General features: G+C 42.6%; 2 protein-coding genes across 11 annotated transcripts in view; one reads left to right on the top strand and one right to left on the bottom strand.

The window, feature by feature from the left end:
- The first annotated feature begins 546 nt into the window (after positions 1–546).
- On the top strand, positions 547–16,186 carry LOC125328845 (leucine-zipper-like transcriptional regulator 1 homolog). Of its 4 annotated transcripts, XM_048310001.1 has the most exons (9): positions 547–602; positions 836–1,235; positions 8,371–8,633; positions 9,387–9,466; positions 10,262–10,340; positions 11,829–11,875; positions 12,638–12,758; positions 13,671–13,857; positions 14,196–16,186. In XM_048310001.1, the coding sequence occupies exons 3-9, from the start codon at positions 8,471–8,473 to the stop codon at positions 14,860–14,862; spliced, it is 1,344 nt and encodes a 447-aa protein (XP_048165958.1). In that variant the 5' UTR covers positions 547–602; positions 836–1,235; positions 8,371–8,470; the 3' UTR covers positions 14,863–16,186. The 4 variants fall into 4 exon arrangements, with proteins under 4 accessions (XP_048165958.1, XP_048165959.1, XP_048165961.1 ...); XM_048310002.1 differs by lacking the exon at positions 547–602 and having other exon boundaries at positions 684–1,242; XM_048310003.1 differs by lacking the exons at positions 547–602; positions 836–1,235 and adding an exon at positions 9,064–9,133 and having other exon boundaries at positions 8,560–8,633.
- A 2,442-nt stretch (positions 16,187–18,628) lies between these two features.
- EPB41L5 (erythrocyte membrane protein band 4.1 like 5) overlaps positions 18,629–25,862 on the bottom strand; it is a 55,154-nt gene continuing 47,920 nt past the window's right edge. For 6 of the 7 annotated variants that reach the window (XM_048309997.1, XM_048309996.1, XM_048309993.1 and 3 more), the window contains exons 23-26: positions 25,530–25,607; positions 24,686–24,727; positions 24,143–24,276; positions 18,629–23,474 (exon numbers count right to left, since the gene is read on the bottom strand). In XM_048309997.1, coding sequence (XP_048165954.1) covers positions 23,417–23,474; positions 24,143–24,276; positions 24,686–24,727; positions 25,530–25,607 — 312 coding nt within the window. In that variant the 3' untranslated portion in view covers positions 18,629–23,416. The remainder of the gene's footprint in view (positions 23,475–24,142; positions 24,277–24,685; positions 24,728–25,529; positions 25,608–25,862) is intronic. The other variant, XM_048309995.1, reaches the window with a different exon arrangement.

Below are 25,862 nucleotides of genomic sequence, written 5' to 3'. Positions count from 1 at the left end.
AAGCCTTATGTAGCTGTAAACGAGAAACAGGGGAAAAAGCGAGCCGGTGGCAGCCGAACAGAAAGCCAAGGACACAAGTCCAAACAAGCGCTGGGGCTGCGGCTCAGTGAAAAGCGTGCAAAGGGGTCTTTGGGCTAAACGCTGACTTAAAGGGCTTGGAACGGAGCACACAACAAACATAGCTCTCCGTCCTCCCCCCTCCCCACCGCCGCTACCACCCAAAAAACTCCCCCCAAAGTTATAGATATGTTTGTTTCTGGCTGCGTTCAGGCCAGGAACAAGATTTTGCACTTTTCCATGACTAATAGGGCAGTGAATGACTACGAGACGTTCTTTCCCGCAAGGAACACAGCCCGCAGCATCCCGCGCATCCTCGGCTCAGCCTCCGCGCCGCCGGGCAGGTCCGGCCGCGCCCCGGCCGCAGGGACACGGACAGGGACACGGACAGGGACACGGACAGGGACCCGGCCCCCTCGGCCCCAGGCGTCCCCACCCGCGGGGCGAGCGGCCCCCGCGGCGCCGCGCAGGCTCCGGGCAGCGGCCGCCCTTCCGCCCGCCCCGGGCTTGCTGCCGGCCCCGCCGCCCGCGGCAGGGGAGGGAGGGTAAGGCCGGGGGAGGGCGGGGGTCGCTGCCGGGGGCTGCCGGCCATGCGGCACGGGCGGGCCGGGGATCTCCGTCCTGCCCCGCTGGGCTGAGTGCCTGGGGCGGGGGCTGCCCGGGCGGGCGGACCCGAGGGGCGGCAGCGGGCGCGGCCAGGCTGAGTGCACCCCGGCCCCATGCCGGCTCACGAGACTATTTTTCCTTCTTTTCTTTTCCTCCCCCCTGTCTCTGTGAGGACGAGCCCAGCCCTGGTGGGGAGCAGAAGAGAGGGCGGTGAGGCCTGCCCGCGGGCGGGGGCACCTGCAGCAGCCAGAGCCAGCCCGGGGCCCGCCGAGGAGCAGCGCCCGGAGCTCCGGGCGGAGAAGGAGCGCAGAGGGAAGGCGGGGAGGGCACGGAGCAGCGTTCATGCACACCCAGCACCCCAGGGAACACCGGCACAGCCTGGCCGTGCACACCGCGGTGCTGCCGGACAGCGGGGCTGTGGTACAGCTGTGTGCAGCTGTGCACAGAGTCTCTTTCACTCAAAGGTACGAAAGGAAACAAAGCGCGTGAAAGGAAGGAAGCGCCGTCAGCACTCAGCAGCCAGGAGACCGCTGGGGACAGGGACCTGCCACTTCCGCGATGCTGCGCAGGAGGTCTGTGGTAGGGATTGCCAGAGCTCTTACTGCCTGCTTCCAATTTAGGAGATATACCACCCTCCTCTTACTCATTCCCTTTTCCACAGTCAAAGAGCATAAAGCACCAAATGCCTTCTACCGAGCAAAAGACAAACAAAGAAATGCAACCATCCAAAACCCAAGCCAAAGTGCATCTGGCTTGTGATGAATACTGGACCATGTCAGCTGGGAGTGAGAATTTTTCAGAAGGCCGGACTCCAGTCCAAAATGGACTCTGTCATTTGGAGTCTGAATATGAAAACAGCTTGCAAAACATTTTTTCAGGCTTCTGACAAAAGAGTTGGTCCTTCTTTTGCTCTGGTATCTAGGCTACATTGTGCAGGCTCATGCATATCACTGGTTTTATTCACATGAGTAATTCCATTTGAATTTGGAGCGACAACGTGTATGTGTAAAGTTACTCATATGCTTTCTGTCTCCTTTATATATTGAAATGATGTGGGTCTGATTTTTTTTTCCATTTGATGGTGCAACCCAGTAACTGTTGGCATCAAGGTTATTGTGAACGATCAGTTATTATTGCTGTTTGTCAGCTGACACCTTTGTTTTCCTTGCCAGACTAAAATCCAGCTATTCCTCTCTATGCAATCTATTCCAGCTATGCAATTATATCATGTTTTTATGCAACCATCTTTCACCTGATGGTGTAAATTCATCTTCCCTATAAAAGATCTTTTTGTACTCAGCTTTTCCTCCAGTCATGACTGACAGTCATTCCAGTTGTGCCATCTGAGTCTTTCTCACACAAGTCTCTCATGACTTCTCCCATACAGTATAATCTAAATTCATACTGATTCTAACAGGGTATCTGGATGTTTTAATATTTGCCAGCTGGAACTTTGTATTATTCTCATTGCCAAATGCCCTCTCTTTCCTCCTTCATATTTCTTCAAGCTACAGCTTCTGCTATTCTCATAACCTTGTATATCTTCTCTATCTCATTGCTGTATGTTTGTCTAAGGGCAAAATGTCACGGGGACAAGAAAAACACAATGTCTATCTTCCATGAAGTGTGGCATTAAGTTTTAAGTGTGACTGAGTGTTTTATTAGATGCTTCTTTTCCTCAGTCAGGGAATATAAAGAACAAACAAGTAAAATTCAGTGCAGACTTTTTGTTTTTAATGGAAGATAATAGCTTTTCACTGATATACTCTCAGCTGTATACTCTAGTACCATAATTCGTGCCTGAGGAGAGTAGACAGGCTGAGCAGCCACTGACTCCTTTGTCAACCAGTCTTTCTTCCTAACCTAGAAGATTTTGTATATTAGTGTGAGTGGAGTCTCCCTTAGGAAATAAAGTATTTTGAAGTTACTTCAGCTGCAGGTCACAAGCTGTCAAGAAGATGCATTCAGTCACACCTAAGGACAGATTTATTACATTCAATCTCCAGGGCAGCTGCCTACTGTATCTTGAAAGAATCCAGCTAGTTAGTTTTTGTGAAATCCCCGAATGATGCCTTCTAGGAACACTGAAAACTGCTATTTCTGGGCAAAGGGGTGATGACCTGTGCATCGAAATGACCTGCTCCAGTGGTGACAGTACAAATTACTTCCAAGGAAAGGGTAAAAGGCCAAATACATCTTAAGACTGCCCTGCGAACATGGTGGGAATTTCTCATTTCTTTTATCATAAAGTCTGAGAACCAGGAGCTCTATTTCCTCCCTCTGTCATATCTAGAAGATGAAAAATCACCTGTTTGTCTCCAGTAATTTCTGAAGAGCCTCCTGCTGCAGCGACACTTCACAGCCAGGGTGTCCATTCCATTTTATGTGGTAAGACCACAACAGAGACTGAGTTGTGCCTATGGCTGGAGTCACCAACAGGACCCTAAATAAGATTTGAAAAGCAGATTAGGTTCCTGAAGTAAATAGCCTACTAAGGACCGTAAATAAATTAAACCCATACACACATTGATTACGAGCCTACACTTTTGATCAGGCTGGTGCCCTGGATTTATATATCCATAACGTGCTATACTTGTGCCACCCATGGATGTGTATTTAGAGAAGTTCGTTCTCAGAAACTTCATTCAAAATTGAGATACAGTCAAATGATTAATTGCAAATGTAAATTGTAATTAAAAGATTACCTGGGAAGATCTACTAATCAAAACTATATTAATTTTTAGTTTATTAAAAAGCCCCATTCTTTAAAAAAGCCCTATCAAAAAACTAACAAACAAAAACTAAACAAAAAATCCCCAGCAAATGAAGTTTTAATTTACTAAGGAAACTAAGGTGGTAAAAATGCATTAATTTTCATCTGCACCATGAAACATATTTAAATACAGTGGGAAAGGTAATTTCCTGATTCATATGCTAGAAGTGTGTATAAAAATGTAACAATCCCAGAAATATTTTAAATACTGAATTTCTTTTTTCCAGGTACTTCCTCCTCTACCATTTTTGGGAAATAGATGAAATGTTTACTGTATTATTCTAAACCAAGTTTTTATTTTTGTATTTGTTTACTTAAAAATAAGAAATATACCTAGCATACAGAAAATACTACTGCATATATTTATATTTATTTAATGAGTTAATTTATTACTACTTAAGAGATCACTTTGTAATAGAGATGAAATAGTGCTACAAAGCACTAATGGCTAAAGGATTTTCATTTCTGGGTGAAAGCTTCCAGAAAAAACAAAAGACAATATATTAATAATGTCAATTTGCAAAATTTAATTTTGGAATGATACGCAAACATAAATTTATTATGAACTTCTAAAATTAGAGCTTTAATATTAATGTGATCTGAATTAAAGAAAAGCAGTATCTTGCCTGCAGAGCTCCAGAAGCAGGCAGTGAGCTTTTCTCTGGGAGAGATCGATGATGTTTTCGTCTGTTGTGCAGTGAAGGTGCCAATGCCCTCGGTGCTGTGGCACTGCTCACTCCAGAAGGAGCAGTTCCACACCGAGCCTTTCAGCGTATAGAAACTGTGATTATATGTGGCTGTTTCAGAAGAGTTACCCTCTTTAAAATACTTGTTCATGTCTAAAAGCATTTTGAAGCACTGAGATATCGCAGTGATAATGTTTATGAATACTGCCCTAAACTTGTTAAAATTCACCTAAGAGTTACTCAAAAGCCTCTCAGTTTTTTTGCCAGTTTTTAGTATGTCTGCTCTAAGCTTTATACAGACAACAGGGTTGTTATTATTTTACCTGAAAGTACTTGTCATTCTTGTGAACTCTGAAATCAGGATGGAGCTGTGTCTTCTGCTTTGATTTGCCATTTTACTAGTCCTCTTTCTGTCCTTCAGCTTCTCCCTGTAAGAAGCAATACCTCTTTCTGTTCCCTTCCTTTTGTCTTGACTCCTGCACTTGTAAGCTCAGTCATGTGGTAACTGCATGTTTTACAACACGTGGCAACGCCAGGCCCTTATTTCAGTTCAGAATTTTAATAGTACAGAACTGTCACAGACACCCTATGGTCCTAGAGCCATTCACACTTTCAGGTTGAAACTCTGAAGCTGAGCTTCTCTGAAAATTACTTCCTGTATTTTGAAAAAAAAAAACAAACCAAACCAAAAAAACCCCACCACAGAAACAGTTCAGGTTATCTTGAGTTTAGGAAAAAATAAAATAGCAAACCAGAGGATACTAAATTTATCACACATAGTGAAGCACTGCAAATAAACATGATATACTGAAAAAAAAGCCTTTTTCTCTATTCTAAACAAGTTGGGTTTGTTTCTAAAACTTGGTAAGGGCCTTGCAAGTCTCCAAAGTTTCCCCATTCATGCAGGCAGTCCCATTAAAACAAGACTTACAATAAAACCACTGCTAGAGCCAAGGTTTCTAGGATAAGTGCAAATGGGAAGATCTGTTATTATTTTTGAAGAGCAGTAACACATCAAGTTGTCTAGTGAGAAAATGCAGTGTTCTGCCTTGAAAGGTTCAAGGCTTGAGTTCAGAAAACTGGGTCATTAACAAAAAAGCCCCAAAACAGAACAAGATCTCCTACTTCCCCGCCCCCCTCGCGCCCCCCCCCCCCATATGAGTGGTTCCATATCTCATTGTATTCCAAAAGGCTTGATCATTTTAAAAAGGAAACTTTTCTGAGCATATTGAAAACAGATGGAAATGAATCAAGGGGCCAGAGGTAGAAAAAAGCTTTAATGAAGACCTATTTAAGCAATACTTTAAATAAATAAATCATTTGTCTGAGAAGCCACATCTATCAGAAATATAAATAATTATATAATGAACATATAAACTACATTTCCTGAAGTAATTCCTGTCTTGCTGCATTTCCTGAATTATTTGTATTATGAAACAGTAGTGAGGCACCATTAATTGATACACGCTCAGTGCTATAGTTACTGCACTAATTGCAGCTCTCCAGGCCCTCGACTCAGCTCCTCCAGCCCTTTAACAATTGGGATTGATTGCACAGGAGCTATTTTTAGAATGGAATGGCAGAAGACTTTGGAGAGCAGCAGACATTTTTGTGTGTGCTACAGCTGTTTCAGGAAAAAAACCAAAAAGTTGGATAAAAATGTTTAGAGTTGTCTTTTTGGATTTTTTTTTTTTTTTTCCTGAAGTCAGAGCTTCCTATTGGATAACTGATATTGTATCAAGTTGAAACTGAGGTCAGTGGTGCATGACACAGGACATGGCTCTTTGACTTGTTCTCAGAAGAGGAGCAGCTTTTCTTTGGAAGTGGGACTGCTGAGGTTGACAGTAGATGAACTCTGGTGGGCTGGGTTCTATAGACAGGCAATCCGGGAGTCAAGTTTGCCGTTTAAAATACCTATGATGAAAGGCAAGATTCATGATTAACCTGGTGGGGTTTTTTCCCCAAGCCTGAAGTGGAGCAGTTAAGTGATTGTTAGGGATTGTAGGTCTGCTTCCAAGAATGCTTTAGCTGAGAGTAAATGGCCGAGATTCACAAGGGTCAGCCGATGCTCAAAAGGTGTCACTGGGAGGAGACACCCATTCAGTCCATCCCAGCTTGGCCTTTTGTTATCCCATCCTGCTCGCCTGCTTTGCAAGAGTTCAGCTGGGGTAGATAAACAACTGGACAGGACTTTGTTGCTAATCTGTTATATGAAATCAGGGCTGTCATCTTCTCTGAACATTTGTACAATAGGAGGCAAGGCTTGGAGGAAGAATAACAAGCAGAAATATGTAGGAAGAAGGATAACCAGCTTTATAACTGAGAAAAAAACCCCAAACCGCAAGGGGACAAGCCTGTTTTACCTCTGTAAAGTATTAGTAACTAACCTATCACCCTTTTCAGAGTAAATTATATCAATAGCAGTAATACCTTGGCACTGTTACACAGCACTGCATCAGCAAATTTGAAGTGTTGTACTAAGGAAGTGACTGTCCCCATTTAGCTGTGGAAGTGAATGATTTGGCTGTGGTTGCACAGCAGTTTAGCAGAGTTAGGGAGATAATCCCTGTTTCATGCCTTCAGCTTCTTTTTCCTTTTCCAAAGGATGCCAGAAAGCATTATGGACTTACACACCTATAATGTGTCATTACTTCATATCTGTTAATTCCCCTGGACATGAGAAATGCACACCTTGGTAAATGCCACCCATCTTTGTATTCCTTCAGAGAAAACATACAAAGAATATACTTCAGTTTCTACAGTAATAGCTTACAATATTGGTTTGCATAAAAAAAACTCCAACAAAATTGAAGTAGTTAATCTTGCCTGAATATGCTGCAAGAGATTCTCTAGCATCTTTTGGTCACTGAATATATTCCAGTCTTTAAAAGGGTAAATTTTAAGAGATTAATTGGATGGTAAATTAAGTTAGATACAATCATTTCATATTAATATGAAATATAACTAGCTTTTGTATCTAGCTTGTTTTACTGTAATCTTTGTTCTTCCTCAAATTACGTGAAACTTGCCCTGGACTTACACATTACCATCAGATAAATGACCATTTGAGCAGGTAGCGTGTGGTATAAAGACCATCCTTCTTTCCAGAAGATTTGATGTTGGCACTTTGCTGGCAGGTCCTTCCTTCAGCAGTGGCCATGTGGGAATGGCCACAGCCACAGTGTGGCTGTGAACTGGAGTGGCTGAATTTTGGACACACACCTTGCCTCTGCACCTGGGACAGCAGCAGCAAATTGGAGCAGTGATGGCTCTGCCAGTGCTCATCTGCTACAGTCGTGAGGGAGGAGGTGGCACCAATGAATTCGCTGCATGATCATTCTGTTGAGCTGTGACTGTCCCTGATTTTATCCACTGGGAAGTTAAATACACACCTGCTTAAACCAGAGGAGTTAAGGGTGTAGAACAGTGTACCTGTGGAAAACAGGCATTACTTTGCAGTGCTGAAGAGTTAACTAAGTGGCCATACTGACAGACTCTTCCCTATTGATTTCCATTCTGGGTTCTCAATGCAGCTGGAATCTGGCTTTCACTGAAAAGGTCTTGGAACTGGGAGACTTTGTCACCTCCTTTAGTGACAAGTCACCTCAGACACATTACCAACACAAATTCCAAAATTTGGCCTAATCTTGGGGGCTTTTTGGGTGTGCTTTGTAAAATAATCTGTGTTAAAATAAGCCACTGTTTTGAAAAGGATTAATAGAAGAATGTTTTTCTGGTGCTTGTGTCTTCACAGAACACAGTGACATCTTGTGGCATGGGAAGGGCTGGTGTCATTTTTTTCCAGATGCATCCTCATTTCAGCCAGTTTACAGATAAAAGTCTAAACAAATTCTGGACAACTGCTAATGCATTACTTCCATCTGTAATATTCACTCTTTCAAAAGTTTTTTTTAAGTACAGGTTTGTCTAAAGTACTCCTTTAGTAGTGAAAAAAGACCAAGCCTTGGTATTGCAAATGTAGGGTGTTGGAGCTTCATTTCAGTTCACTGATATTCCTTGGAAAACTTTCATCTCCAGGAATGTTCCTGTCCCAACCTCACTGATACAAGAATCTGAGTCAGAATTTCAGGTGCTTTACTCAAGTTAGTGTATTATCACAGATGGACAAAGTTGTCATGTTGATTTTGATGGGATTGAAAAGAAAACACAGTAACATTTTATCACAAGGTGGACACTTTTCCTTTTTCCCTATTTTTCTTTTTAAACTTATTTTTTGTCTTTTTGCAGACCAAACAGGGTTTAGGCCCTGTCCCTGATATTTTGGGACCCTCCTCTGACATGGCTGCCCTTTGCGAGTTAATCCTTGGATAAGATCCTGGTTATCAGCATGAAAGGCAGCGCTGCCCCCTGTGCGTGGGAAGGTGCCCGAGTGCAGCAGGCGCGTCCCTGTGACCGCTACAAGCACGCCTGTGCTGTTTGCAGAGGCTTTGTTTATCTCTACGGAGGGCGCAGCAGCACCACGCTGAGGGACTTCTGGAGATACCACACAGGTGAGCTGGCCCCTTCTCTTGTATGGCAGGATTCTACATCCAGCCATCGTGAAATTGAGGATACATTGTACTTAACGTTATCCTCATTTAGAGTCTTTCTGTCACAGGGATGGATAAACTGCTTTTTTTCATTGGGCAGATGGGGGTGTTTGTTCCTCTTGTAGGTGTCCCACAATGTTTTGAGTTCAGTTCAGCTCCTTTTGGGTTTTTATCTTTTCTCAACCATAAATACTGAGTCATTTAAAATATCCTGGTTCTAGCAAGGGATATCAAAGAGCTTTCCTGACTTTATAACACAGAAATAGTTCATGCATGTAAAGGTGCACAAAGGAACACGTGAATACAATACCTTGTAGGTTTGTATTATCAATGCACTATCAAATATAAGCCTTTGTATTTTTTGACTTGATGTATGGTTTTCCCTGTTCAGTTGTTGTTACTGGAATAAACCAGAATTGTGCTGCACTTCATGCTCATGGAATTGTCGAGTTTTGATGAAGGTAACAATTAAAATACAAGCAGCAACAAGTATTACATTTAAATGTAACTATTACTCTTGTATTTAAATTTGCTAAATAGAAAAATGCATGTATTTAATTTCTGGGAGAGTATCTTCTGAACTAACAGAGAGGAAAGATGACAAAACACTTAATTTTGAGCAGCACAGCCACAGTCAAAGCCCACCTTTTCACCTTTTCCTAGCTGTTTATGTGTTGAATGCACCACTACCTTAACTTCAGCTTTGATTTATAGTGAAAAATGAATGGGAAATGTTGGATTGCTCAAGAGATGGTCCAGAAGAACTGGAAGAACATTCAATGGTGGCTTATAAGGTAGTAGACCAAGATTTATATTGTCCATATCCTGACATTTTATTTCCTACTATACAGTGCAATAAAATGCCATAGATTATTATGCACAGAAATACTATGCCCAGAAGGTATTTTTGTGTTGGTGCAGTTCTGGATGTAGCTGTACCAATGTTTGGGAATCTTTCTGAACAGAGTGACAGTAATTCAGCTCTGCAGCAGCCCCCTGGTTTCCTCAGCCAGTGCTCAGTAAGTAGCAGTAATACCAGATAAAGACCCTGGCAGCACATTCTCTGACTTATCTGTGCAGTTGTAACAGTTGCTCTGAATTCATTTGCATGATCAGCCACGGCATAAAAACATTCACTCACTAAAGAACTCGTGTAGAAGAGGGACGGGGGAGTGAAGGAAAGTAAGAATTACAGCCCTGCCTGCAAGGGGAAGATAGAATTTAGGATATCAGCAGCTACAACACAATGAAATATTTCTACAAACATGCATAATCCAATATTACCTGAGCAATGCATCAAGAGAGCTCCAGATTCCCAGCCCTGAAGCTGCCCCAGGCTGACAAGGAACGAGTGGTTCTGAAATGCCGTCCCCGTTAAACGGCAGAATGTTCATCAGGGCTTCCCACTGGGAGAGAATAAAGAGAGAATAATTAAAAGTTGGTGGCTTTTTGGGATTAATTGCTAAAAAGATCATCACGTTGTTAACTATATTTTGCTGATAGCAACCTTTGCATTTAAGAATTGTTTTAAAAATTATTTTCATGCTATGTGCCTTCCTGTAAGCAACAAATATTTTTGCATTTTGCAGGGCAGACTGTATATTTTTGGTGGGATGGTGGATTCTGCTTTCACACAAGCAAGAACTCCTCTCTGGATATATGACATTGGTAGGATACACAATAGCCAGTTTTTTCCATGGGAAATTCCAAGTCCATAGGCAGTAATAAATAGTAAGAACCAAATTGGTTTCTGCTGCTTGTAACAGAGCCTTCCCTAAGCTAAGTAATGTGTGTAAAACTGTGTGCGTATTTTCCCCCAAAAATTAGGCTGTTAAGATATCAGAGAGTCAGTTCTTACTTCAATTAGAGAGTATTTTATGGGAAAATTTTATGTATTTTAAGGTCTCAGAATTGCCATTCCTCCCTCTCTCCTTCTTAAATTTACTATTTGATCATAAGACCTGATAATTCATGTATTATTTAATTTTTATTTTTTATGCTATATACATTTTAAAAACCAAGCTCTTATCGAAGAAAGTAGATTAGTAATGTATATCTCATTTTGTACTTCTGCTGAAGAAACACAAGCTGGAGCAGGAGAAATCAAATATAATTAAATAAGGTGGGAAATTAACATCAACATTTTATAACACACATTTTTTTTTCTCCTAAGAACAAATATTTGGGATCTCATAAGTGTATGTTCTAATAAAAACAGTGCAGCATTTGGATTTAATAGCAGTGTCATACACCATGGATTTTCCCTTTGGAAATCCTGTGTACAGTAATGGCTGTTATTTTGATGTCAGATCGGAAGGGGAGAGAGAGGCTCAGTTCTTCTTGTGCCAGTAAATCTGGTGTCCAGATCAAGATTTATGTTTCCTGGCTTCTTTTGCTACTTCACTATGTAACCTTAAGTCAATGGGGTTTTTTCAATCCTTCTTTTGTGTTTTCCACCAGTTGTCTGAGATAACCTGCTGGAAGAAAGAAAAGCTTCAGAACATATTCTAGGAGAAAGCATCTTATTACTCACAGTACTTATCAGTGGAAATTAGAAATGAGTTATTCAACATTACTTGTGTGTCTAGCAGTTTCATAGTTATTATTTAAAATCTTTTGGCAAGAACAGCTTTAAGTAATGCAAGCTTGCACTGATTTCTCATTGTACCTCTGGTGCTGGGTATCTGATATTTCCTCTCCTTCACGGTGATCCCAGATCTGTGATTTCTGACTGTTATTTGAGGGCTGTTTAAAGGACCTGTGAGAAAGAACAAGAAAGAATAAGTCTGCCATAATAAGGTGTATGTGGTAAGTAGAAGGAACCATACATCCATCAGGAAATCTGGGAGTCCTACATGTTCATAAAGTGATGAAAATCATAGGTTATTTCTGCATTGTGAAATTTAGCTTGAGGAAACAGGAAAACAGTGTGGTACCTGTGTGATTCTGTATCAGATAAGGATAGAGGAAAACTGTTCAAAGTGTGTCTCCTGCTTGGTGCTGCTGTCTTAGTGGGATTTCTTCAGCCTTGTCAGTAGAAAACACCAGGACAAGACTTACTTGAAAATGAGCTGTGTAATTTGAAAAATTACTGTGGGAGGAGTGTCCTCTTGTGGTGTGGGCTCTAAACTGCACTTTATTAACTCAATCCCCCAGATTCCGCAAGATGGACAGAGAGCTGCAACGAACCAGCAGAGACGGAGGTAAGGAGCCAGGAAGTGGAGAATGTGTGAATCAAATGCCTGTTGCTTTGTTGATTAAACAGATTGCTTTGAAATATGTTCCCCCAAACAGTTCCAATCTCATCTCTTCAGAGACATGTGGCTATACTTTATTTCTTTGCACTTTCAATAACTTACGGCTTTTTCCTTCTTCAAAACAGTGTTTAAAAATACTGCTCTTAAATTTTAAGTCCTATATAAGAAGTTAAGTCTTCTCCTCTGCTGCTGCTTCTGTTTTTCTGAAATCCTTATCAAGAAAACTAATTTTAAATGGAGTATTGCAACCATACGTGAAGCCTGTGCTTTTAAAAGTAGGGTTGTGAAAACAGATTGGCAGCCACGCTAATACGTTTTGGAACGTGAAGTGCTGCAGCATTTTGTATTTCTTCAGTCTGAACACGTGGACTTACTGAGTTACTGCCACTTCTAATTGAAACCTGAGTGGAAGCATTTATGGCTTGGGCTTTTGAGATTGGTTTTGTATCACTACACATAAAGAATCACTAATTTTTTGCTACTGAAACTTCATCTTCACAATGCTTATATACCTTGAAATTACACCCAAAAAATTATTAAGACGTGACAGAGTTATCACTCTGGTTATGTGTGCTTGATGGAGGAGTCAAGAGAAAGTTTGGGACTGCAGGGTTCATTTGTGGGGGAAAAAAAAAAAAAGTGTATTTCCAAGACAGACATTGCTGCTGATATGACTTAGTAGGTTTTTGTCTTATTGAACTGTTCTAGAGCTCTGCACCAGCTAACAGAAAAGGTCACAGTGCAGTTGTGTACCATTCCAGCATGTACATCTATGGGGGATACTTTGGCATCAAGGGCATTTCTCAGGAGTTTTGGGCATTCCATTTTGGTAAGTTAAAAAAGCAGGATAAGGTTTTGATCCAGTGTAAAACAACAGCTGCAGCAGGAGAGCATGGCTTGCTCTGCTAAGAAAATTCTTATCAGTAGAAACGCTCTAAGTTAGTTTTGGCTTCTCTTTGACAACATTTAGTGGTAAGTTCTGTCAATTCAATTAATTGCTGGCTGAAATTAATTAGACTATTACACTGGAAGAAGTTTTGCAGTATTTACCAGTTTTACAGGTGAAAATCAGGGAGAATGTTTGTTTACTATTCACTAAAATTCTTCAGGGATTACCAAAAACCTTCAGATGCAGCAGAGACCCTGATTTCAGCCTATTAATGCCATCTTTTGATCTCAAATCTCCAACTGACCACGGGGAGCCAAACCTGACAGGAGATAGTTTATTAGCATATTCATTACCAGTCTGGTCATTGCAAACCAGATGATTCCCAGAGATTTCCTAAATGCATAACTTGTTATCTGATGGCCATTCTGTCACTATTTTGAAACAAATGATGGGTTTATCTCATCCTTCCTTCCCTCACAGGGAGAATAAGCAGAGACATTAATGAATTAATGTTTTTGTTGACTGATTTTTCTCCTCTAACAGCCAGGAAAGTATCTTTCTGTGTCAGAGTTAATGAACTGACAAAGTCGTAGGAAAAACTACTCTGTAAATAAAATTTCCATGGCATCTGTCACAAGGCATCTGACATTTTCATTAGAAGTTTATTTCAAAACCGATTTTTTAAAATGCACATTTTCAGTGTCAGATTTTAAGCTGTTAACTCATATTATAATAAGCTTAGAGCACAAACCCTTACTCTCCAACTGAATAGTTACCTCCTCCATGAAAGAAATCCTTTTTCAAATGGTCAGGTAAATTTGATCCACCTATAAATCAGTATTTTTGTTTCAGATACAAGGAAGTGGTTGTGTGTCTCCAGCCCCAGTCACAGCAGCAGCCCCGGAGCTCGGCACGGCCACTCGGCTGTGGTTTATCACACAGCCATGTACCTCTTTGGGGGGCTGATGGGGCTCACTGAACAGAGGGACTTGTGGAGGTGGGACTTTGGAAGCAGCAGCTGGTCCAGCATCAGAACAAGGTAAACTATTCTATTGGTTACACTTAAAGAGCAGAGAAAGAGAGTTAATCTTACTATTTGATACTGCATGCAGGCAGAGAGGGGGACGATGCCCTCTTGGTAATTGTAGGGATTGTTCAGATCAGGATACAGTGCTGCTGCCATCCCTGGGGCTCCAGTTGGCTTTGCTCGGGAGAGCTGTTGGCAAGGTGTTGATGCAGCTGTCAGCAGTGTAATTTTGATGTCCCAATGCAGCTGTTCAACAGTCATCTTTCTGAGTCAAAAGGAAAACAGAAGCAAAAATCAGTGCTAAGTTTCTTGTTGGTCTCCCCTTAACTGCTGGTTTCTCTTACCTTCAGCCAAGGACCTCCTCCGGTGGTAGGTCATGCTTCGATAGTCTGCAAAGACTCTATGCTGGTTTTTGGTGGAGGGATTTCAAATTCCAGCCCTAATGATGACCTCTGGAAGTATCATTTCAACACACAGACATGGAAGAAGCTTACTTGTACTACAAAGGGAAACTTTTCTCCTAAAATGTATCACTGCATCTTAGGAATTGGTGCAGATTTCCAAACTACCTCAGGTTTCACTGATACATTCCCCAGCCCCTGGATGAGGGAGCAGAAGGACCATCCCCAGATGGTGCCCATCCTGAGGCACTCTGGCTTTTGCAGCTACTTCCGCCCACAGCCCACGGAGCGGAGCAACGCCATCGAAATGAAAACCTTCAGCCTGCCCCTGGAGCCAGCAGAACTCTCTGCCTTCCAGTCCACTTCAGAGGCAGGACTAGGCCCAAACAGAGACAGGAGCTCTTTGTCCAAGGACAAATCTCTCCATCTCTCGCTCTGTTCGGGAGAGGCTTTTGCTGCTGCTGAGGCTGTGGGTGAAGAGGAGGGAACTGACTGCAGGTGCACGGCTGCGGGGGGTGAGATCAGCAGTACCAACACACTGCTGCTCATCGGGGGCAAACCTTTGTCCAGCTTCTCTGAGATCTCCTTCAGGCAAATGGAGTTCGATTGCTTGTGATTGCTTTGCTTGCAAAGTGAAAGAATAAATTTCCACCACCGTGGCAGTAGGTGGAAAACCAACTGCTTGCAACTGTCTTCAGCTTCCTATCAGCATGCTGGGGAAAAAAATAATTAAACCTTCTCATACTTGCTGTGAACAGATTTTTTACAATGTTAACAAAACCCGACATATATTTAAGTCACAACTTGCATGTAAGTTGTGATTTCTGAGAGGAGCTTGTTGGAATGCTGCTCTTTTTGTTACTTTTCTCCTGGTCACTTCATATCCTTTCAAATTGCAGCAGCCAATGCTGCCTTGAAAATCAGAACTGCAGTAACCCCTATGGGCTCCACAAGATGCCATTTCAGGGGCAAAGCTTGCTCGTTTTGCACTGGCATAAGAGAGAAATACAGTCACATTTGAGGGATTCAATTAATCTTAATAGGAACATTCTGTAAGATTTTTAAGATTTTATTTTCTTGAGTGTTCTTTGCACAACATATTTGCAACATGAGATGGGCTACAACAAAGGAACTCAACAGACAAATCAGCAACTGAATTCTAGAAGATGTTCAAGGATTGTATATAACCTTGAGGAATTGAAACAATGAGTGCCCCCTGAAAATCATCAGCAAGGACCAGAGGAAGGGCACTATACCTGTAAGAAAAAAGGATTTGCCAAATGAGTGTTGGCTTTTATGACTGAGCACAGAATCAAAAGGGTTTGATTTCCCATGGCAGGGTGGGGAGAGAACAGAAAGAGGAGGGCTTGAGAGAGTGACACAAAGCATGGGCTGTTTTGACTGGTAACTCATGTTTTAGGCACAAAGGGATTTCTGCCTTCCCAACTCCATCTCTGTTTTGCCAGCCTAGGTAGTACTGATTACACATTTCCCTTCTATACTAATAAATTCTGAGTTCATGTATGGTTTTTCTTTGCTGTAAAGAAAAAGTGCTTGTTTTGCAAGGTAATATTGTCCAGTATTCAAAGCATTTCTTTCCATAGAAGTTACTAAATACTAGCCTTCTGCTAGAACTGCAGCTGTCTGTAAGAGCTGCTGGTGTCTGAAATTACTGGAAAGTGTAAGTTAATACTTCCAAATATTTAAAAAGATCACTTTTCAAAAGTTTCATAAGAATAATGACTTTCAAGTCATTTACAGACTTCAAGAATATTTACAGATACTTTCATCATCTCTTCACAAGTAGCTGTCACATGAATTCAATAGGAAAATTATAGATGGATTTGCAAAAAGCTGCTTGTTTGGACCATCCATGACCCTTATCTGGAAACAGAGAGGACTGTACACTGCCATGTGAATAAAGCCTGCTCCATTTCCTATCACTGTGTGTTCATTTTCACCTTTGTGAGTCTAAAATATGTGTTTGTATTTTCAAACTGAGCAAAGACCTTACCTTTCTGACCAAGGAACACGATCCTGCAAGCCCCAGTCATTTCCTTGCACTTCGGCCGGCTTCGAGGACTGCCCAGGCTTTGAATTTCTCCTCCAAGAACAAGAATTTCCCAGTTGGAGGAGGTTTGTTTGGAAGGGACATCAATACAGTGACTGAGCTGAGCATGTACTCAGCACTGCAATCTTAAATCAGCAGCTTGTTTTCCTTTTGCTGACTGACATGTCTGTTTTGGCATTATCCTGAGAGCTGCCGTAACACACAGCCTTTTATCTGGGATTGACAAGGGAAGGAAATTTAACTGGAAAGGGCAACAATAAACCAGTGATTTTTCCAAGTCACGCAAAGGCCTCCTGCCAGGTAGCAGTTTCCTGGGGATGTGCAAGAGCCCCAGGAAAATGCCATCCAGCCTCTGCCATTCCTTTCTTCCTGCCCCCTCAAACTCTCTTCCCTTTGGCAGCCCCACGAAGGGTTTAACATTTACTCCGAGCCAACGCAGGCGGGACACGAGCCAGCCCAAAGGCAATGGCTTGGAATGGGCAGGCTTGGAGTGTGCCCATCTCCCCCGTTCCCTCCCTGTGTGCCAGGTCAGGTGGGGGCACCAGCAGTGGCAGCACCACACCCACTCCATCACCTAAAAGATCCCAAACCTCTCAAGCCGGCCCTAAGGGCCCCGCTCTTCCCTGCCCCTGTACAGGACACGAGTGCAGGGGCTCGGGAAAGGCCTGGCACGAGAGATGGGGGCTCAGGGCTGGCTTGTGGGAGGCTGAGCCGCAGCTGGCCCCAGTAATGCTGTGCAAGGGGAGAGAGCCCTGATGCTGAAGTGGGGCTCTGTGCCACAGCAGCTTTGCTGAAGCCACTGGAGGCTCTTTCTCCCCTTCTGGCCATTCCCAGGTCTCTGAAAAACAAGGGTGAGCTCAAGCTGGAAGGGAAGGAGTTTGGGATTTGAAGTGACTGTATCCCACAGGAGAGCCTGGCACCTCAGTCCACTCTGGGCATGCACGACCCATACTTAAGTGCTCTCCAGTGTCAGGACCTAGGGACACAATTCTTGCTCACACCATTGTGACACTTCCTGGGTCATATCCCCTTTCAAAACTCAGTCAGTGCTATCAGCTACACCCACAGGGTTCTCAGAGCATGTCAAATGGTTTCACTCCTCTTTTCCCACCACAGTCACCTTTTCAGAGAGGGAGAAAAGAGTCTTCATGGATGTGCTTATGGTATTTCTCCATAACTGTAGCAGTTAATGAGAATTCATCCCAGGCCCAAGTGAGTGACTAAAAGCTGCTGCCACCTGAAAGCTCGGTGGTGGCCTGCATGAAATAATGAATGGAATTACTTCAGCTAGTGGCAAGTATTTAGAAACAAAACAAACCGCACCATTTTGGCTGGGACTGAAGGGGCTGCCTCTGAAGTTGGCTGTTTAGAATGTCTCTGAAAAGCAGGGAATGTTGCACGTATCTGATATGCTCACAGAAATTCAATCCATAGAACAAAAGCAAAAGGATGCAGCATTCTTGGCAATCTCATGTGAGACACAAGATGCGCTGTTGTATCATAAATTGTATGTAAGAGAACAGATTGATCAGCGCTAAACATCTCAATAAACTCATTGTCCGTAATTAAGATTTGGTTTCAGAGCATTAAAATGCATGAACGGCAGAAATGTTTTCTTCTAAAATGCAGATATTCAAAGAGGTTTTTCAGTTAATAATAGAAAAACCTAAAGATTTCATTCTTTTGAGTTGTAAGTGAATCGGTAAGAACAATTCAGTGATTTAGTGGGATCACAGTTTGAGCTATACAAAAAATTATGCCACAAGAGAAATTATTTCCTATGGGCTTAGTCATTAGGATGGAATAATTTCTCTTCCTTTTGATACTTTCCAAATAGTTTTTGAGAAATGAAGATGATCAAATGGTTTAGTTGCCCTTTGCTGCCTTCTTTAGCATTTCCCCAAAGTCAGGGCTTGGGAGTAGTTTCCTTTAAACAATCATTAGCAATACTGTACTTGAAAACACAGCCCAGTCCCTTGCTGGAGACAAGAGCGAGGGTGCTCGGTTAACTGGACTGCACTGGAACCACACTGGGCAGCTCAGGCTCCCCTTCTGGGCACACTCCTCGGGACTCTGCTGTTCAAAGGCACTGGACACCTGACAGTCCCCCCGGCCAATCTCAGCTCTGTTGGAAAAAAAGCCATTTCATTCTTCAGCATTTACCTGCAAGCTTAGTGCTGTCCCAAGTTCTGCTTTAACTGACAACGGAGGAAGTTTGGAGCAGCAGCCCGGTGTCCCAAGCCCCAGCTGACCCACCTCTTACTGCTGTGCCGGTGTAACGCGGCGGGGCTGAAAGATGACTCTGCGAGACTTTTGCACTGACATGGTGTATTTAAGACAAAACTACAGTATAAACATTCCAAGACTGGGTTGAGTGGACTACAGATCTACTTGTTCCCATGTACAGTTTCAATACAGATCTCAGTGCAGTGCCTAAGACAGTACATACATCACCAGTGTTGTCAAACAGAAGCAAGAGGGTGCACTTCGTTTTATAAAAAACCCAACAAATAAATTATACATTGAGAGCTATTGCCAAGCTTTACATATAAAAAGTAAAAATACAGTAGTTAGTGCGGCTTTAACAAAACAAATCTAGCTAAAAAAATATTCTTATATACTTCAAAAATAAGTTTGTCCAGTTATACAGGTAGGGGAGGGGTGTGTGTGTTTATGGAGCAGAGTGCCCAAGCGAAGCAGTCAAAAGGAGGTGAACTGTGCAGGAAAATCCTGTGGCTCCGGGCTCCGTGGGTGTGGCAGCACCGCAGGGCAGTGCCTGCTCCTCACAGCCCAGCAGGAACACAGAGCCACTGTGACACTGAGCCGGGCCCTGGCTTCAAGGGGCCGTGCTGAGCACCTGCATCTCCCCACAGCACTGCCAGGAGGGCCCTGCACTCGTGTCTGTGGTGCCAACACCCGGAGCAAACACACCCAGATCACACCTGTGTCACTGAAAGGCCATTAGCATGGATTGGTCCTGTTTTTTGGTTGAAAAGTTATGATTGTCCAGCTGCATTTGAAAGCTGTGACATTACAGTGTCTAACAGCTACGTATATATGTATATAGATACTACAACTTCCTAAACTCAGGAACACTATGTGCCCAGATAGAGCTTTAAATGCTAGCTGGCTGTGGAACAGAGCTGCTAACACTTCACCAGTAGATTTGGGTTGTACCAGAATTATGTTCACAATGTGAAAAATACATCCAGTGCTGTTTGTGAAGGACACGCTGATCCCAACAGTAAGTCTTTGCTTCATGAAACAAGAAGGAGCAGGGTGCAGACAAAGGCAGAACAGGCAAGGACTGAAAACAGTTTGTATAGACAGACCCACACATAACTGGGCTGTTCATCTGAACTCTTCTAACAAGGCTGCAAATTTTCTTGCCAAAGTTGCATCCAAAAAATTGTCCAAAACATTGCTCTTACACAGCTGTCTTTGACAAAGTATGAGTAAAAATTAAGTTTAAAATCAAATACATTCAAGCTAATTCATTAACCATGACTGATTAACAGGTCAGTAGGTAATTTATGTTATATGACTTACCTAATACTAAACTCTATTACCACTGAACTAAAGAAGAGATTCCCTTAATTCTGGTGTAAGAAAGCCTCAACTCCCACATTTTAGTGCCCATTTCCTAAGCCTGTAATTGCACACAGCACATGCAGACTCTGATGGTCTTAAATGAGTAAGACTGAAATGCATCTCCTCAGGTTAATCAGTTTGAGATAAGGGCTAGGCTGCTCTTGTTATTATAAACACCAAGATTTTTATAAAACCTTTTACTCCAATCACAGAATGTGACTGGTTACTGGAGTAAAATCACTTTTACTTTTAGAGCCAATCACTTAGCATTCATTCATTCATTCATTCCTGTCAACTCTTACAGCTTTTAAGTGGTTGGCAGACCTGCCAACATCCTGACATCAGATTCACACAAAAGTTTTATTTATAGATCTCTTTAAATAAATACCGAAAAATAGACTTTAAGAAAACACTTGGACCCTACAGCCAATCAATCAATAGTACAGCAATGGTAAGAAAATCCTTTTTCCTCAGTAACACACAGGCATTAATTAATACTTCATAACACTAACTGTAGGAACAAACTGTAGGAAAATCCCTATTTGTGATTGATAAAATGCAGGTGATGAGTAATGCTGTATTACCTGCTAGTCAGTCATGTTGTAACACAGTATCCCTAGCTGCAAGGCAGAACAGTGATGCCAAACTGCAGCATGTTCAGATCACAAACCTGTGTCACCTTGGTCTTGCCAGGCTCCTTATATAAGCAATGATTTGGGTTAGCTAAGTAAGCTACCTCGAGATAAATGGAGTCAGTATTTGCTCACAGTATCAGATATTGCTGGGAAGAGTTGTGTTTGTAGCCCCAAATCTATTAGAAATTCCAAGTTCCCAATTTACCAGTTGAAATGTCTGCATTTTTATGTTAAGTTTCTGAAAATCACGGAAAGCCCTGCCCCTTTGAAGTTTCTCTGTGTGTGCACCTGTGTAATTACAACATTCCCCTCCAACCACTGCTATCCTGACCATGCTGAAATAACAGCTGGTTATTTGGAACCATTTAGATTTTAGGGGACACACTCACCACACGTTATTTACTTGTTACTTGCTGTGATGGCTCGGGAGGAATCTAAGGATGGTATTCAACATGCAGTGCTGGAAAACTGTAAACTTCTGTTATTCCAGTTTTGGGAGGCATTCAAGATGACAGTTCGCAGAGCTCCTGAACCCAACGGGAAGAGTCAAATATCAAACATGCCTAAGAAAATGCTACTGCATTCTGTCTATTTACAAACCCAACACATGTAGCTGGCGAATGCCAGCTCAGCTGCTGAGCAAACAGATGAATAGCAAGTGCCAAGTTTCCACACACAGTCCTGACTTTGTGCAGGAAGCAGACTGTTGCAGCCATTGCTTCCCTTTTCCTGCAGGAACTTTGCTGGCAACTGCATTATTAATCCAGAATAAGACATTTGATACTCAAATTGGGAATCTTCTACCTTTTAATAAGCAGTAAGGCTCAGACTTATAAGTATAAAAAAAGCCAATACTCAACTGGAAGTAGCACTGAGAGAGCTGAAGGCCTGGGAGCAGGAATGCTGCGCCTGGTCCGGGACAGCGGCTCCACTCACCCGGCAGTGCGGGAGCGGGACCTGCCCGCGCTGCTCCGGGGGCTGGCTGGAGGGGCACCCGCAGCACCTGCCACCAACCCTGACATCCTGGCTCTTGAGGCAATGGCTACAAATCACTGCCTGCAGAGCCACTCTGGTGTGTCAGTCCAACAAGCTTTCTCTGGTCCCTACATTTCTCTATTAAGGCCTTGGGGGTTTTGAGAAGTGGCAGTGGGCCATGTAAAATCCACATGGCTTCTCCCTTAACACTCATTCAGCATCTTGCAAAAAAGAGCACGGAAGTAACAGCAGCATGAATGCCTTGGTCTGAATGCAGCAGCCTTGCTGGGCCCAGATTACTTGCACAACCCATAGTGGTTTGGTCCAAACCTCTGTTTATACTGAGACATGTGCACACAGCCAGTGGGCAGAAATGAAGTTGTGCATACAGGTTCCAGAACCAATTTTCACATTTAAGTTTGTTTCTAAGAACACATGCATACAAATATCTATAAACAGCAGCACTATGCAGAAAGCATCCTCCAATCCCAATCATAGGTACAAACCTCTTCCTAAGAAAGATCCCAGTTGTTTCATCTGTGCTTCCCTGTTAGATGTGGGATTCATCATCTTTGTTTCTCCTCCCTCTGACTCTGCATTACTTTTTTCACAGGCTGTATCCCCAGGGTCCATTTGATGACACTGCTGCCCAGGGCTCAGATGATCTCTGAATTGTACACAGTGTACCCCAAGCTTCACCTGAGCACCCAAAGACCTTCACCAGCTCTGTGGAGTGTGTGCTCTTACCTTCCTTCTACAGAGAAGTGAATTGCTAACAGAAATTTTTCATCCTTTTTTCTTGTTTTCACCCTATTCTTTCTATTATTTGTTCCACATGTAACTATCAGATGATGCTTGGAACAGGATTCAAAGGGGTGTTAAGAACTGATCTAGTTGTACCCTCATACTGCAAAAATACCTGGTAAGTAATCCTGAAGCACAGCATCTGGAAAAAACACCCAGAAACAGCATGAAGAGAAACAAGAAAATTCTTTTCCTTTCTAGTCCTAGAAGACAACAAAACTAATCGATAAGCAGTTCCTGAAGTAAGGTGCACTCACTCCTTCACAGCTTTGGCTTTTAAAACACACAGATCTCTAGTCTAAAATGCATGTATTTGAGTCATGTAGGAAATGAAATGATCAGTGTCAAATGTGGGACCTCTGCTGTATTCTGCTAATGCTACAAGCTGTTTGGCAGGTTAATTTGCATTTTCCTGGTTGCAATGTGCAGCAGCTCAAATCCAGTCTACGTAGCTGGTCACTGATGGGACTAGATTTTCATGCTTTCCAGGTACTGTAACAGGGTGTGCAAGGATTACTAAGGGGGTTAAGGCCAAAAAGGAGAGTATGTGTTGGTAAAACAAAGGAAAACCAGAGTGAATAATTACACAGAAGAAAATGTCCTTGGCTGTATGGGACAGTGACCACTGGAGAGCCCTGTGCACGGCACAGCCACGAGGTGGCCCTGTGAGTTCTCCTCATCCCTGCGCTGTTCATTATTCCACAGCCGTCAGGGCCCTGTGCTCACACCCCACAGCTCCGAGACACCTTCCAGCAGCACCAGAGGCAGCTCAGGGTAAGGAACAACTAACCCAGCACGAACAGAACACAACTATTTTCTTTTCCTCAGTTCAGAACTAGCTCCAGTGTGACATTTCGCTTCTCCTGAGGGAGAAGATCAAATGTGCATGTGGTTTTACATCCCGGTTCAGGCTGCAATTCCAGTTAGATTGCTATAAATGGAGAAGTCTCTTCCTGGATCCTGGCAAACCAGCTGGCTGTCTGACTCCCGTTCAGCATGAGTTTGATCCCAAGCAAGTCTTTTGTAAGGATCCCTTGGAGATATGTTAGAAGATTTGAGTTTTCACAAGGTGAGAGTTTCAGAAACTCCTTCTTCTAGAGTTCAGTGGTGAGCAAACATTTTGTTCTTATCGTAGCATCCTCAGTAACTGGGCTAAAGAGGGGGGAAAAAACAAGGCTCTGTAAACACACTCCTCCAGAAAGGTTTGCCACGATGTACTACAAGAGATGAGTATTGCTTTAAAGAGCATTCATGGCTATTCCCCTTGTAACTTAATGAGACAATGGACAAACTTTCCTAATGGACAACTGCAGAAGAGCAAACCGAATCAAATTCACACAGTGCAGCAGCAGCACCACTGCCATTCTTTTAAGGTGGTCACTGCAAGGCCTGATGATCTCGCCCATCATGCTGCCTCACCAGCATGGCAGAATGGAATAGCAATGGAAAAGGCCTCTACCAATCTGGTTTTCTGACACCCTTTCAGCTTGGAAATAACTGAGGGGCATCCCTCTTCACTGCCACCAATCCTCTGGAAGGTACTGAAACACTGTAAAGAGATTTCTCAGAAAATTTTTCTGTACCATAACTTTAGTCCAGTATTGGAACATGTGAGCAGATAAGGAAAGAAACTGAAGTGAAATTATAATATACACACATCAGCTTATTTGTAATACTTCAAATGCTATAAAGTGAGACAGAACCACAGTTTATTAGCACAGCAGAACAAGGCACTGTGTCTGAATGACCCCTGTAACTATGTCAGTGGAAGCAGTAAGAGTGCCCACACAGACTTGTGGAGTGAGCTGAGGAGACCTCACCTCGCAAGGACTTCGGGTGTCTGCTGGGATGGTGTCAGTCCAGCTGAGGACATCAGGGTCTCCGCGCTGCCTTTCACTGCCTTCAAAGATAAGGCAACATTATTTCCCAAAGGCCCGTTGGAAATCAATCCCGTCTGAATGGGGGAGAATGAAAGAAGAAACTCAAAACACCTGCCAGGATGCTAACTTTTCAATATGATTGAAAAGAAACACCTGCTAACTTTTCAATATGATTTACTTACAACTGGCAAAAATAGGATTCATTAACCTCCAGTCTGGGCTTTACTAAATACAAGTTCTTTAAGAAGTTTTATGGCATTTACCTGCAGTGCAATACAGCAAAAATGAAGTTGAACTATCAACAGGGTATGTTGCCTGATTTACTCCAGCTGAATTAGTTTGCTTTACTTTTGATCTGGTACTTTATAGACCTTCAAATTATTAAAATTATATTGTATTTTACTATTTAACTTGAACTCCCGTTTCCTAATCATGACAAAAGCTTTCTTTTTCTCTTTGTTAAGAAATAGTCAAGTAACTCACTGGCACTATCCACCTCGGTGTTACAATGGGCTGGGAAGATACCTACAAAAAGCAAACAAAAGCTCAATGAAAAGGTTGAAAGTAGCTGAGAACATTCTCAAAATAGTATTGCCTCCCAAAACAACACTTCCCCCAAAACAATCCCAGATATTTGTCCCTCGTTAGCCTTTGAATCACACTAGTGATTAGCAGGAGATGTGGCACCCACTGAGCACAGAGCCAGACACTCACTGGGAGCAGTTTCAGCTCAGTGCTCCCTTGCAAAGGAAGGAATCCCTCACCTTTTAGTGCTTAACCCAGAGCACACAAGTGTGAAGAGTTTAAAGGCCCTGCTTCTTCCCCCTTTCTATTGGTGCATGCAATGTAACTCCATTTTGCCAACACAGATTTTAAGAGATTTCTTTTTATCTATATAAAAGGGTTGATTTGTATTAAAAGTTTACTTTTCAAGTATTTATTTTTTGTGGATATCTGTATATATACAGGCATATACACATGTACATACACCTTCCCATATAATTTCTGAAGCCTTATGTATCTCCAGAAGTGTGAGAAGCAGGCTGGCACTTGAAGGTCCTACTAAAACAGTACTAGAGGTTCCTGTGGCACAGATACAAATTCACTCTTCAGGTTCCTTCATTTCCCCTACAAAGCTGTAAAGTCTACATCCCTACACCAGCCACCCTGCCGGTGGGGGCCATATGAGCAGCAATCCCTGTCCATCCCTTCATTCCACTGCTGCAGATCCAAGACTGGCAGACAAACACTAAAGCCAGAGGAGAGTTCATGAGTAAAAACCACTGTTACGTGCAAAGGAAGAAGTCTGGGTTTGAAATACATTTACCCGAGGTGTGGCTTCTGTAAAGTCAATTAGATTCTCTGGCAGTGATGTTAAGGAAACGTCCTGGTCATCTGGAGTGCTCTATGGAATAAATCAGTTTTGAATTGAATTCCCAGTAGTAACCACATAGGTCTACTGAATACTCTAGTGGCTTCCTGAGTTATAGACCACTATCTTTAATAAACACCACTTTTTATCAGGCCCATTTTTTCAAGTCTTTCCATTTGATCTTTTTTTAATGGCCTTTTAATTTCCCTTATTCTCATCAATGTACTGGAAACAACATCATTCCCATTGTACGCAAGCAGTGAAACTGTCCCTTCGCCACTGCAAAGG

This window comes from Corvus hawaiiensis, chromosome 7, assembly GCF_020740725.1.
Source record: "Corvus hawaiiensis isolate bCorHaw1 chromosome 7, bCorHaw1.pri.cur, whole genome shotgun sequence".
NCBI lineage: Eukaryota > Metazoa > Chordata > Aves > Passeriformes > Corvidae > Corvus > Corvus hawaiiensis.
This window is presented reverse-complemented; position numbering and strand designations above follow the sequence as displayed.

Coding starts and splice junctions, on each gene's coding strand:
- LOC125328845 (XM_048310001.1), top strand. CDS start 8,471: ATGAAAGGCAGCGCTGCCCCCTGTGCGTGGGAAGGTGCCCGAGTGCAG. Junction 11,876..12,637: donor ACGAACCAGCAGAGACGGAG/GTAAGGAGCCAG, acceptor GAACTGTTCTAG/AGCTCTGCACCAGCTAACAG. Junction 13,858..14,195: donor TGGTCCAGCATCAGAACAAG/GTAAACTATTCT, acceptor TCTTACCTTCAG/CCAAGGACCTCCTCCGGTGG.